Source organism: Antechinus flavipes, chromosome 4, assembly GCF_016432865.1.
Source record: "Antechinus flavipes isolate AdamAnt ecotype Samford, QLD, Australia chromosome 4, AdamAnt_v2, whole genome shotgun sequence".
NCBI lineage: Eukaryota > Metazoa > Chordata > Mammalia > Dasyuromorphia > Dasyuridae > Antechinus > Antechinus flavipes.
In genome coordinates, this window is record NC_067401.1 from 331,757,010 (window position 1) to 331,771,716 (window position 14,707).

General features: G+C 32.0%; 1 protein-coding gene across 1 annotated transcript in view; it reads left to right on the forward strand.

Annotated features, from left to right (window-relative positions):
• The window catches only part of UTRN (utrophin), a 559,804-nt gene that overhangs the window by 155,431 nt on the left and 389,666 nt on the right, over positions 1 to 14,707 (forward strand). Inside the window, exons 27-33 of the mRNA XM_051997902.1 lie at positions 2,034 to 2,168; positions 3,237 to 3,386; positions 6,384 to 6,545; positions 7,122 to 7,250; positions 8,056 to 8,229; positions 9,826 to 9,981; positions 12,587 to 12,757. Coding sequence (XP_051853862.1) covers positions 2,034 to 2,168; positions 3,237 to 3,386; positions 6,384 to 6,545; positions 7,122 to 7,250; positions 8,056 to 8,229; positions 9,826 to 9,981; positions 12,587 to 12,757 — 1,077 coding nt within the window. The remainder of the gene's footprint in view (positions 1 to 2,033; positions 2,169 to 3,236; positions 3,387 to 6,383; positions 6,546 to 7,121; positions 7,251 to 8,055; positions 8,230 to 9,825; positions 9,982 to 12,586; positions 12,758 to 14,707) is intronic.

Sequence of the window (14,707 nt, forward strand, 5' to 3'; positions counted from 1 at the left end):
GTCATAGTGTAGTTATGTTTTACATGAGAGTTTCTTTAAATACAAAATACTCTCTGTTTAGAACTCAAAACCTGGAATAGACAGAATTTGTAAAGTATAAAAGAAACATCTTAGTAGAGATGGAAACTAAGCTTTCGTGGGAAAAACAGAAATAGAGTGGGAGCAAGAGAAGAAGGAGTCCAATACAACTCTTTCCTCTCATTCTTATTCATAGAGAAGGAAAATTTAGAGAGTTTTAGGAAGACAGACTTGCTATGTATTTTGAAGTTAAGATAAACTAGGCATAAGAGATTCCCAGAATTTAAGCAGTTGTCAGAAAGTAGCTTTTGGCCAAAAAATAAAAAAGGCACCAAACCATAAAACATTATCAAACCATTTCCAAAAAAAGTCAGATTTGTATTGGCTTCAGAAGCAAAAAACAATAACAATAAAAGAAAGTGTGTTCTTTTATGCAAGCAAAACATAATGATCTCAAATATACATGCCCTGAAAACTAAAGGGCTCCAGCAGGATATGACAGGTCAAAATTACTGGACATCATAACATAACAAATGATATTAGAAAGTTGCCTGTAGCTTTTGAACACAGAAAACAACGTTTAAAAAAATACAGAGCTTGCCTTCCAAAGAAAATTCAAGGTTACAAACTCAAAGGCATTTAGTAGTAGTTTAAGAACTTTTTTGAGAAACAACAAAATTCTGCAAGCAATGAGGATAAAGATTTTCAATAAAAGAAAGAAAACTTAAATGAATAATCCATATTCATCAGAAAAAATGTAGTATGGTTTAGAGTAATGTTTTATAAAAAAGCAATGGAGCTCATGATATAGCCCATGACTTGCTTTACAAATAAGAGCTTCAGAAAAAAACAAACAAAACAAAATCCAGACCTGAAGAGATCATTTGCTTCTTGAATACCCCCAAATTATAGAAAGATAAGAGGAATGAATGAATGCAGTGGTCGCAGTGGTCTATGACACTAAGAACAACAGTGAAATAAGAGAAACTCAAAAGACTTCTTTTTAAATGTAGTGAAGGAGGAAAAGTGAAGTTTATATAAACAGGAATATAGAGAAGGAAAATTTAGTAACTTCCAGTTGTATGTCTATTCAGTTCTGGCCTTTTCACTGATGGAAGACTGTAGAAAATCAGGCAAGGGAAAGGGAAGGGAATAAAGGATAATATGGATAAGGTAGACAAAATAATTTTTAAAAATAAAAAAAATAAAGTTGGTAATGAAAATCATCTTTAAAAAAATGCTGCCTGGAAAAGAAAAGAGGGAAGATCAGAAGCACAATTAAGTAGGATAGTTTTGAAAACTACAAGTTAAATGTTTTATATGTTTAAAAGTAAAAACAATTTGCATAGGCAGTGGTCTGCATTTTCATGGATAATTATTTTTTTCTTTTTTTTTTTTAATATGTATTATTGTCTAGTTTTTTATAAAATAATGTACCTAAAGGGAAAAAAAAAGTTTCCTGCCTAAGCTGTGCCTTCTGTTTTCCCCCAGAAACAAAATTTCCTAACTTTTTTTGTTTTAAACCCTTTTGACTGTCTGGTAAAACCTAAATTCTTTCTTAGAATGATGTTTTTGAATATATAAAGTAGTGCAAAGTATAACAAAGGAAATCAACTATATTGAAATACAATTATTTCAATATATTTTAAAAATGTCCATTTCTCTTCTAATGATTGAAAATGAAATGACAGAGAAATATCTTATCGGCTTAATGATAAGAGTATTTTTTATTTAATAAATCCTTCCTTAGTTTTGAAATTTGCTGGATACTTAGGAATTCTTTCTTCTGTCTTCTTCTGATCTTCCTAAATTTTCATTAACTCTTGATCAGATTATTAAGTTACTTCCTGATGTTTTTTTTTTTTCCTATATTGTAGTAGATGATGCCATAACGAATTCTTGGAACTATGCCTGTTGAATGAAATTATCCTTGATTAAGCAGAACGTGTAGATATGTGGAGATATAATTATGTGTTCATTCCTCTCCAGATTAAATTGATTTGTCCTCTTTATAGGAAGTCTGGTCTTGCTGGATTGAACTACTTCATTATTTAGAACTGGAGACAACTTGGCTAAATACTTTGGAAGAAAGAGTACAAAGCACTGAATCCCTGCCTGAGAAAGCAGATGTTGTCAATGAAGCCCTTGAGGTACTTATTGAGCCTTTTTTTTTTTTTTTTTTTAAATGTGTGTTAATTTCCTCTGTCCCTCTTAGAGTCATCCTGGGCTAAAATAAAGAAGACAATTTCTTATAGCCTTATTTTGGTACTTGAAATGTTTCAATTCTAATTAGCATAATAATCAGCCATTATTATTGCTGAAGGATGTAGCAGTTCTTACATGTGTGAAAAGAACTCTTGATCCTCTTATCATCTTAGGATCCCTGCGTGAAAAGCAGGTAGCAATTCATATAATCACATTTGAGAGGTTGTGAATCAAAAGTCAAGAAATAGTCAAGAATTAATTTATTAGAAGCTACCAATCTTTTTAGAAGCTAAAAAGTCTGGGATAAATTTCAGTTGTCTAAATGACTTTTCCTTTTCATTCTATAGTTTTTATTATTATTAATAGAACTCTGAGAAACAGCATAGAATAGTAGTTAAACACTTGGTCTTATAGTCATGAAGACTTGGTTTCAAATCCTACTCATAATACCTGCTGACTGTAAGAACCTCATCAGTCACTTGATTTCTCAATGCCCCTTTCAATTTTCTGATTCTAAGAATGGGAGAAAAGGTGCCGATCTATAATTGAGACAGGAGGATTTTCCCTAGGAGTTCTCTGTACTGATGAAATTTAGTTTGCTTGATTAGGAGTTGGGTGAGGTGAGGGATGGGATCTATTTATGTGTTTGTTTGTTTGTTTGTGTTATAAGGATGCTGCCAACCAATTTATTTTATTCTTTAAGTATCCGAGGATGGGGTTGTCCATGCTATTGGCAAGAGTGTATAGAGAGGAGAAAATTGTAATGCAGGCAATTAATGAAAGTGTTCAAAATTGGAATAGTGGTGTGCAACAATGAGGAAGTCAGAGCTAAATTAAAGAGAACATCTCCAAATTGGTGGTAGTTTGTAGGCCAGATTACCCATCAATAGTAAATTAAAATGTGACAAAATGCAGTATAGGAACTAGAATGTATTAAGACTGAATTTTATAGCCTCGACATGAAATAACTCCTCAGATATTAAATTTGTTTTGTTTTATTTTGTCCTGTTTAGTCTTTGGAGTCAGTTTTACGCCACCCAGCAGATAATCGTACTCAGATCCGTGAACTTGGTCAGACTCTAATTGACGGTGGTATCCTTGATGACATAATCAGTGAGAAGTTAGAGAACTTCAATAGCCGATATGAAGAATTGAGTCACTTGGTAAGTACTCATAAATGATGATTAATTGTTTTCATTTAAAGAAAGGGGGGATAGCTAGATGGCACAGTGCTTATAACACAGGCTCTGAAGCCAAGAGGACCTGAGTTCAAATTTGGCCTCAGGCAAATTTAACATGGAGTCTTGGACAAATCACTTAACCCCAATTGTCTTGAAAAAAGGAGCAAAAAGTGTAGTTGAAAGGAAGCATGCTTAAGGAAAATAGAATTTTACTCTGTAGATAATGGTCAGGCTAAAGTCAAGCAAAATAATAAACTAGATGTTACTTGTTTTTGCATCAACAAAAATGTCTTTGATATTATTTTTACCAGGAATTCGCCTTATTAATTAGGAACTTTATAGTCTTAACTGGATAACATGCATTTTTATATTCATCTATTGAGGTTAAATAATGTTCAGTCTTTTAAAAGGAAAAGTTAATTCCAAACTTGATCAGTGCTATATCTGAATATGTCACTGAATGTCTTATCTATCAAGTATACAGATAAATTTCATTATATGTTTTTGGACATATATGTTCAAATGGTATGGGAATAGAAAATATGGTAATAGAAAAGATCTTTCACTGTAAAGTGGTAAGAGTAGTTAGTAATAATATGCAAAATCCAGTGAAAAGAATAGGATATGAATTTCATTGATCTAAAGTAAACATTGTACATAGGAGATCTACCTAGCAGTGTTGTATATGTATGTTTATAAGATATTGGAATTGTATATGCTTACTTGCAACATGTTAACAAACTACATAGACTTAAGTTATATAGTTTTTTCCTATCATAATTATTTTGTAAGCAATGATAATTTGTACTTATATTGAGAAAATTATTCTTTTTGGAAAAGATCTATCTAAAAGCAATAATAATATGCATTAGAGATACAGTAGAAATTATCACTGACTAACTCAAGAATAAAGATTATACACTTTCCCAACTGTTTTTCAGTACAATTCTAGAAATGTTTGTGATGGTAAAAAGACTGGAGAAAGAAAGTAAACTCATAAAGTGAGGCAAAGAAGAAACAAGACTTTCTTTAGTAGTTGATATAATGTTTTATTTTTAATATCCTAGGACATTAGCAAGGAAAGTAATTGAGATACTGTCTAGCTTCAGTGAATTTCCAGGCTTCACAATGAACCCACAAAATCAACAATATTTCTATATAATTAAAAAATCCAAAAGACAATAATCGAAATGAAATGTCAAATTAACTAACACATATATAGAAGCTATTCCACCAAAACATACAATATTCATGTGGTTTGAGTAAAAATGTTTCTTCAAGAAATAAGACAATTTGAGGAATAGATGGAACTAAATGTAATAAAATGAATAATTTTGATTACATGAAATTGAAAAGCTTTTGCACAAAACATTTGTAATGCATCCAGGATAAGAAATGGAAGCAGTTTACTGGGATCTTTTTTTTTTTTTAATCAGATGTCATTGACAGAGATTTGAGATCCAAGATATATGATAAGTAGAAATATGTAAGACCAAAAGTCTTCCCTTAACTACACACACACACACACACACACACACACACACACACACACACACACACTTATAGCTAAAGATGAGTCTTTTAAGAAAGAATTTAAAACTATTAATAACTAAATTGTTAATTTTTAATAACTATATAAATGCTTTAACTTAATGATAAGAAAAATAAAAGTAAAAATAACTGAAATTTCATCTCCTACATCTGGAAAAATTGATGAAAATTATGGAAAATGAGAAATACCTGTGTTGCAGAGCTTTTGAAATGATAAGCCCAGTAATTTTTGTTGTAGATGTCAATTAGTACAATCATTTTGGAAAGCAGTTTATTGTAATGCAAATAAAATAACTATAATGTGCTTACCCTTCAATGTAGAAATTACAGTTCTCAAAAGGCAAAAAAGAAAAGTTCAGTACATATGAAAATATTTCTGTGTGTGTGTGTGTGTGTGTGTGTGTGTGTTTGTGTGTTGGTTTTAGTAATATTAGTGGATGTAAAAAACTGGGAACAAAGTAACAAAGTAGATGTTTCTTTATTTGGGAAAATGCTTAAATAAATGACAATTTATGAAGGTAATGATTACCATGATGAATAACAGAGAAGTATTCAAAGACTTATATGTATATGTATTGATGCGAAATAAATAGAACTAGAAAAACGCAATTTTATAGTGAGTTCATCAAAACAAATGAAAAGAACAGTAATCATAAAATTCTGCCTTTTGCAAAATTATAAAGAACCAATCTGCCTTAAAAAAAAAGAGAGAGATGGATAAGCCCATGAGTTTGAATTGTTTTCTGTCATGTCACTTTTAAAAAATATATCAATGGTTTTGTAAAATTATTGTTCCTTTTAATTTTATTTAAAAACAACAATAACAGCAACCCATTCTTTGTTACATGAGATGCCACTGTAAGAGGAAAGGAAAGGAAAGCATATGGGGAGAAATCTGTGATGTTAAAACAAATGATATTCAAAATAAATATTCCTGAAGTTCAGCTCTGTCATTCTTTTAAAATATGAATCAATAAGCAAACTAACTTGTATTTCTGTTGCCTTTTGAGTTATAATTTGAAGTACAGAAAAATAACAACAAAGTCATTGTTTCTTTTAACATAACCAGGGTTTGAAGCCAGTTCTTCTGACTTCATGTTTTGTGATTATTGTATTAAGGTTTGTTGTTGTTTAATTTTGTTTATATAAGAAATTTAATGTTGCAAAGTGTGACATTTTTTAGTTTGGTAAGAGAAAAATATAAACATCCCTTTTTGTTACAACTCAATAACATCTTCTCAGTGAGTGTTCTTCGATCTTAATTACTTGTTTAAATCAAGTAAGTCATAGCTTCCTAAATTGGTGGTGTTTTGTCCATCTGTTTCTTCTTTTCCTGACCTGGAATGTATGGATACTCTTGAATTCTGTTCCCTATATCTAACTAATTGGATACTGAGCTTCTTAATATTAATTTTTTCTCCTCTTTAGGCAGAATCCAGACAGATTTCACTGGAAAAGCAACTACAGACTATGAGGGAAACTGACCACATGATGCAAGTCTTGCAAGAAAGCTTAACTGAGCTGGATAAACAACTCACCACGTACTTGACAGATAGAATAGATGCTTTCCAGGTTCCACAGGAGGCTCAGGTAATTCTCAATTATATAATTTTTTTTTTTTGCACTTTTAAATGATGGTACAATGAGTAGTTTCTGCCAATTCCTGGAGATAATACAGTTTATACAAATGCAGCAATGTTCTATTTTCATTTTTTGCTATTTGTCATGGTCCAAGAGACTTTATACCTAACAGGCGGGCAGTTCTGTGGAGCTTGTTTTAGCTCCCTCTTCTATTAAGAACATGTGGAAAATAATAATCATAGCCACTCACATTTATAAGGTACTTTAAGGTTTATAAAGCAGATATAAGAAACATGGAATTTTAAGGTAAGAGATTTTCAGGTCAATTAGAATGATTTTCCTCATTTTATAGATGAGAAAACTGAAGACCAAAGAAAGACCTAGTATTTTGCTTCAGGTTACATGTGCCAGAGCTGAGATTTGAATTGAGATCTCATGACTTCACATCTAGCCAGTAAACTTTTGAAATTTGGAAATTCTCCCATAATGTTTTCTGTTATTTCTCTCTATACATTTTCTTTTCCACAGTCTGTTTTAAAAGTCTTGTCTCTCCCTTTAATCTTCGTCACAAATTTCCTTTGACAGAAAATTCATGCGGAAATCTCAGCGCATGAATTGACATTGCAGGAGCTGAGAAGAAGTACAAGAACTCAACCACCCACCTCTCCAGAAGGCAGGACCCTTCGAGGAGGAAGTCAGATGGATATTCTTCAGGTAAAGGAGCAGAAGAATTTTCTTCTACCTTTCAGAATTGGTGGATACACAGAATTAAAGGATCATTTGTTAATTGTTAATAGATTTAATCATAGACTGATAGAACTGGAAAACATCTGAGAGATCAGCTAGTCTAACTCCACTGTGATTCAGTTAAGGAAATTGATGTCCCAAGTGATAAAGGAACTGCAAAGAAGCCGCAGGAGAAGCAAGTTTAAGGAAAGATTTTGAATTCCTTGGATGCTAATGGGTTTAATGAGCTTGGTATGGTAACATGTTAGTTGAAAAAAAAATACTTCTTTGTATTCTGTTGTGCCACTTTCATTTTATTCAAGAGTAAGGAAAACAATCCTGATTTTAGAGAGGCATTCACAAATAAAAGCATTCACCAGATTTGGGTACTTATATTATAGATATTCATCCTTTTTTTAAGGTACTAAAAAAAAAATCATGATGGAATAAATGATGCCTTTAAAACTTCTAAGAATGATATAGTTTGCATTTCTCTGAAATCCATTTTATCTTTCATTTTTCTAAGATAAATAATCTGACATGGTGACACTTGGATGTAATTAACTCAGGAAATTATTTGATCCTGTAGATTCCTAAGGCTCACACTAGATTTATACTTGATTCACTGAAATAATTTGATTTATTCTGCAGTAATTAATTTTTATGCTATTAAGAATGGTAGATCTTCAGCAATTAAATTGATGATAAAATACTCAGGTGTGAAATTTCTTCTACATGAAACATTTAATTTTATTGTTAACATCATTCTTATCATTCTTATCATCATGTTCAGCGGAAATTTCGAGAAGTATCCACAAAGTACCAACTCTTCCAGAAGCCTGCTAATTTTGAGCAGCGTATGCTTGATTGCAAGCGTGTTCTAGATGGTGTAAAAGCTGATCTTCATGTTTTGGATGTAAAAGATGTAGATCCAGATGTAATTCAGAATCATTTGGACAAATGCATGGTAAGGCAATGTCACTGTTGGAAGGAAGGAGAGAGAGTGGAGAGAGAGAGAGAGAGAGTGAGTGTGTATGTGTGTGTGTGTGTGTGTGTGTGTGTGTGTGTGTATTTGTAAATGATTTTTTTTTTAAGGCAAAATATACTACTTAAAAGTCAAGTTTATTTGTAATATGTGAGTCTTTGTAGTAGGGCTACATGTTATAGAATTTTTCCAGACACCAAAGTCAGTTGCTATAGTATTCAGATTCTTACTACAACCACCCCTTTCAAAATTGGAGGAAGATTTCCTGTTCTCTTTCTCTCTCTCTTTCTCTTCCCTCTTCCCCCCATATATTAATATATTTAATTTTTCATGTTCTTTCAGATATTATGGACAGTAACTTAGTAATCCTCTTTTCCAGTTCTTTAAGTAGCAAAGATGTAATTTATTCTGACTCAATGACTCAAAATCATCAAAGGTAGCTAGGTTTTATAGTTTTATCTCATTTATCTTACTTGTCAACTCTGTTATTTTCCTGTTATTTCTGATGCAAATATCATGGTTTTTGGCAGAAAAAATCCTCAATAGAAGCAGAATAGAAAAATTGAGCATCTTTGCCTCCTTTCTGCCATCAGCATGAAATAAAAATTCTTATGCCTTTTCTCTTAATGTAGTTTAAAAAACAAAAACACTTTATTTCCCTTAGCTTTCCCTGCCATTCTGAAATATTATATGTAATTTCTTACTGTTAATTTAGTATTGAACTCTGTTAGCAAGTGAAACAATAAATCATTCAACAAGTGTTTATTAAATGCTTATTCTATGCCTAGCACTGGGGATATAGGAATAGAGAATGAAACAGTTTTTCTTAGGGAGCTTCTGGGAGCTTAGAAATGATATGTCTCACATGTGAAAATTATTAAAGCTAAAGTTTCCATCGTTGACTTTATTCCATTTTTGTATTTGTTTATACTTGAATAATGGTGTCTGTTCTTTCCAAAGCTACCATCTCTAGTAACATATGTCTCTCTTAAATCTTCTGAATACTGATTTTTGTACATGGGTAGAATAGCGGTGATAATAGTTAGATCTTAGGCGGTTGAAATTGTAGCCCAAATATCTAGCATATGTTTATTTTTAAGAAACATCATTGATCATGAAAAGCAAGTGATGAGGAAAAGGGCTGACAATTAGAGATGGTTGTGCCAACTGAAAACAATTCCCCCCCCATTTGGCCAGATTACTCATTAATTTTGAGTTCTCAACACCAATAATCAATTCCTACTCATGATCCACAAAACATGAAGAATAGATTGTGGAAATGTTCCATAAATTTTTTTTCATAATGTCATTTATTTGTAAAATCATTTTCTTCAGATACATAGTATGACACTTTATGTCTTTCCATTTTCTAAAGTAAATCTGCCATTTTTTATTGTGAAAGTTATTTGACTTTTAAGCAAGATTTACTTATCTCCTTGACTTATTTTACTCCTGATTTAAATGTAAGGGGAAAAAAAGATACTTTTAAATATTTTATTCTTAAATGTGTATATGCTGTTGACCAAATTACCAGAGAATAGTAATTTTTACATAATTTTTGTCTTTTTTTACATAAAGAAACTCTACAAAACTTTGAGTGAAGTAAAGCTTGAAGTAGAGACTGTAATCAAAACTGGAAGACAGATCGTACAAAAACAGCAGACAGACAATCCAAAAGGGATGGATGAACAACTAACTTCGTTGAAGTTCCTTTATAATGACTTGGGTGCACAGGTAAGCCTGAACTATTTTGTTAGGAAAATGTGTCTTTTAAAAAATAGTTCACTACTAGGCTGCTTGACTTATTTATACATGTGATTTCATTTGAGATTTTTCCCCTAATATTTATTATATTTTGAAATTTTGAAAATTTTAATGTATATTTTCTATTTTATTTACCTAGAATTCTATAGTATTTACATAGGATATAGAAACTATATTTTGTCTTTTAGTTTAATACAAGATTTATTAGTTTTGCCAATGCCAGTTGGTTTGTTTTTAATCCTTCTATTATTATCTATATGAAAAAACCAAAAATTAGCTTTTTAAAAATGTTTTTCAATTGTTTCAGTTGTGTCAATTGTGACCCCATTTGGTATTTTCTTGACAAAGATATTTGAGTGGTTTGCCATTTCCTTTTGCAGCTTATTTTACACTATGAGGAAAATGAGGCAAACAGGGTTAAGTGACTTGCCCAGGTCACACAGCTAGTAAGTGTCCAAGGCCAGATTTGAACTCAGGCTTCCTGTGTCCAGATACAGTGCTCTATCCACTTTGCCACTTAGTTGCCTTCCTCTTCTACTCCCCTCCTTCCCCCCATGTTGGTTCTTTAAAACTTTTAATCTTCATTTTTGTCTCTTCTGTCTCTCTTCTTTCCCTTCTTCCCTGGCCTCTTCACATAGAGGGGTGAAAAGAAACCTCTGCCAGTCCACTTTTGCAATTACTCTGCAAATTAAAAAGCTTCTAGGAGGCACTAAGATTTTGACTCATTTGCTCAAGGTCATTATGCAGTTTAAGCCCAAGTCTTCTGAATTCTAGGTCCACTCTTCTATTTTGTGCTGCCTTTTCCAGCCTCCATGTTTCCAATATCATTTCTAAAAGCCATGCTTTAACCCCAACATTAAGTCATAGGTAATTCATATTAATATGCCAGTTGTTTTAAATCCTTGTAAGATACGTGCATAATTTGGTCATTTTGGAGGAATCACAGGGAGAGAGAAGCTGTTGGATCTTTTGCATTGAGGCACTGGCAATATTTAATGATTTGACTTATTTTAGAATCTCTTCCTTCAAGCTAAGAACAAAATAAGAACTGTGAAGTTGAAATGTGGCTTAGTTATAGATGTTGTTTAGGATCATGCTGCAGACATTGAATTTTAAATACACTCAGATGAAATGATGAAAATCTCCATGTTAGCCCAGAGGAAAGTGATTAGAATGTTGTTTTCACTCTCATTTTAGTTTAGTTTAACAATTAGACTCCATTCCATTGAATTTTCAATTACAGCGTCTCTGTACTGACAAGAAACTGTAGGTCTGGGGCCAAATAATTTTAATGACAGTGTAATCAGAAATATGCAATCTGGAGGATCGTCTCATCATTATACAGTTGCAAGTACATATAAAAATCCAATATGATCATTCATTTTATGCACATTTTATAGATGGCTATGTCATTACTGTCAACTAGACCAAAACCTTTTATTGTGATGATGATACTTAGAGTTGTTTCATAAAATAATTTAAAAGTATAGAGTGTCTAAATCCATCTAAAGCACTTTAAAATTTTTTCAATTGGAAGAAAATGTGAATACCCAGGTATAATTTATTGCAAGGTCTGATTGGTATTGGTTTTATTGTGGTTCCTAACTTTTTTTGGCAAAATAAATTTTATTATGATGTTACTTCTAGGTATCTGTTAGTCAAAGTAGATACAATTCAGATATTTGCTGTCTTAATGATAATTCATATGTTTTCCCTTGATTTTGCCAAAAGCATAAATTCATTGAAGCACTTGATCTGATTCTTCTGAGTAGAAATAATTAGTTCCCTTTTAGACCAGACTTTGTCTTTTATTCTACAGAAGTCATTTTGATTAAATTCTTTTGTACTGGCCAGAAATATTTGATACAACTCACAAAGTAGGTACTTAGTCAATGTTTATTGATTTTTCATTGATTATATGCTTATCAGCTTTGTATGATTTGTAATATTTGTATTTCATGCGTTTCTTACAATACTTATATTGCACATACAAATATCAGATGATGTGTATCCATATATATGAAGACATAAACATCTTTATTTAAATGCTATGTATCTAATTTCTTTTAAGTTATCCAGAATTGCATTTGAAGATAATCTATTTTTACATGAAAAGTGTTAGTAATTATGTCATTATGTAAATGATTTTACTTCTCCTATAAGTTTATCTTCACATTGATAAACACATAGATTTATGTAGTACCTTTTCTCCAAGAATTTCAAAGGGCTTTTTACATGGTTAGTCAGTTTATCTCATGATTATCTGAATTAGTCCTTATGCTGTTTTATGCAATAGAAGAATGAGGCACCTTATGTAATTTTTTTTTTTTAATAGTGATGATATGCAAGTGGTGAAATTCTGAGACATTTTATTATATCTGAGTAAATTGAAGAGCAGTTAGAGGTTTCCTTTTGTTTGATACAATTCACTCCTTTTCATAACTGAAAAAGTTGAATCCAAGTGTTACATGTTACGTAAAGCATTTGTACATATAAGCTTAACATACTAGAGACATGAGTGTGAAGCAGTTTGAAAGATGGTGGAAATACTCTTGATTTTGCTTCTTTTATACAGGTTACTGAAGGAAAGCAGGATCTGGAAAGAGCTTCCCAGCTAGCTCGAAAAATGAGAAAGGAGACAGCTTTGCTTTCAGAATGGCTTTCTCTCACTGAAGCTGAGTTAGTGCAGAAGTCAGCTTCCGAAAGTTTACTTTCTGACCTGGATACTGAGATTGCCTGGGCCAAAGTAAGTTATAATTCTAATTTAATTGCTACTGTTACATTAGTGATGTTGGTGGCTGTTGCACTGGAGACCTTTCCCACCCCTTCATGTTAAATTATGCCTAGCTAAGCATTCATCATGCTCAGTGATTTTTCCACTTGATTATGTCTTCCCAAGCAACAAGAAATCTTTTCCATTTTCATGAGGTCTTTTTGCTACATTGATTACCAAAATGATAAATTTTATGTACTTATCAAAAAGCCTTTACAATTTTATTTTATTTTTTTTATTTTTTTAATTTTTTTTTTTTTTTTAATTTTTATTTAATAATAACTTTATGTTGACAGAATCCATGCCAGGGTAATTTTTTTTTTTACAACATTATCCCTTGCACTCGTTTCTGTTCCGATTTTTTTCCCCTCCCTCCCTTCACCCCCTCCCCTAGATGGCAAGCAGTCCTTTACATGTTGGATATGTTGCAGTATATCCTAGATACAATATATGTTTGCAGAACTGAACAGTTCTCTTGTTGCATAGGGAGAATTGGATTCAGAAGGTATAAATAACCTGGGAAGAAAAACAAAAATGCAGATAGTTCACATTTGTTTCCCAGTGTTCTTTCTTTGGGTGTAGCTGCTTTTGTCCGTCATTTATCAGTTGAAACTCAGGTCTCTTTGTCAAAGAAATCCACTTCCATCAAAATATGTTTTCATACAATATCGTTGTCGAAGTGTATAATGATCTCCTGGTTCTGCTCATTTCACTTAGCATCAGTTCATGTAAGTCTCGCCAGTCCTCTCTGTATTCATCCTGGTGGTCATTTCTTACAGAACAATAATATTCCATAACATTCATATACCACAATTTACCCAGCCATTCTCCAATTGATGGGCATCCATTCATTTTCCAGTTTCTAGCCACTACAAATAGGGCTGCTACAAACATTTTGGCACATACAGGTCCCTTTCTCTTCTTTAGTTTTTCTTTGGGATATAAGCCCAATAGAAACACTGCTGGATCAAAGGGTATGCACAGTTTGATAATTTTTTGGGCATAGTTCCAGATTGTTCTCCAGAATGGTTGGATTCGTTCACAACTCCACCAAAAATGCATTAGTGCCCCAGTTTTCCCGCATCCCCTCCAACATTCATCATTATTTTTTCCTGTCATCTTAGCCAATCTGACAGGTGTGTAGTGGTATCTCAGAGTTGTCTTAATTTGCATTTCTCTGATCAATAATGATTTGGAACACTCTTTCATATGAGTGGTAATAGTTTCAATTTCATCCTCTGAAAATTGTCTGTTCATATCCTTTGACCATTTATCAATTGGAGAATAAGCCCTTACAATTTTAAAAAAAAAAACGAGAGGAGTATGCTATCATTATGTTAGAAAAATTTATTTTGTTATTTTTAATAAAAATAGGATTTTTGTCAGTACCACATTGGTGTTTGTTCTGTGTTGATCACAGTTAGTAAGCAGACGTGGCAATTGATTTTGTTTTTCTGATGAATAAGATGATGATTTTTGAAAGAAGACCCATATGTTTCTGAAAGATAAATAAAATCAGATTAAAAACCTTGAAATTGATTTCCCAGATCTTCCTTTTTACATAAACAGATAGTTTTAATGGACAACAATGCTTTATTTTTAGGCTTATATAATCCTTAGTCTCCAAATTCACAGATAAATTTATTGAAAAAGACATTTCCTGTTTGTTCAGTCATTTCAGTCATGTCCAATTTTTTATTATCTTATTTCAGATTTTCTTGGCAAAGATACTATAAATTGGTTTACCATTTTCATAGGGAACTGAGGCAAAGAGAATTGAGTGACTTGCCCAGGGTCACATAGCTAATTGGTGGCTGAGACTGGATTGGAATTTAGATCTTCTGAATGCTGAATTAATCTTTTATACAATATTGCCTAACTCCTCAAAGACAACAGAACTTTAAAAAAATTGAAAATTAAGTG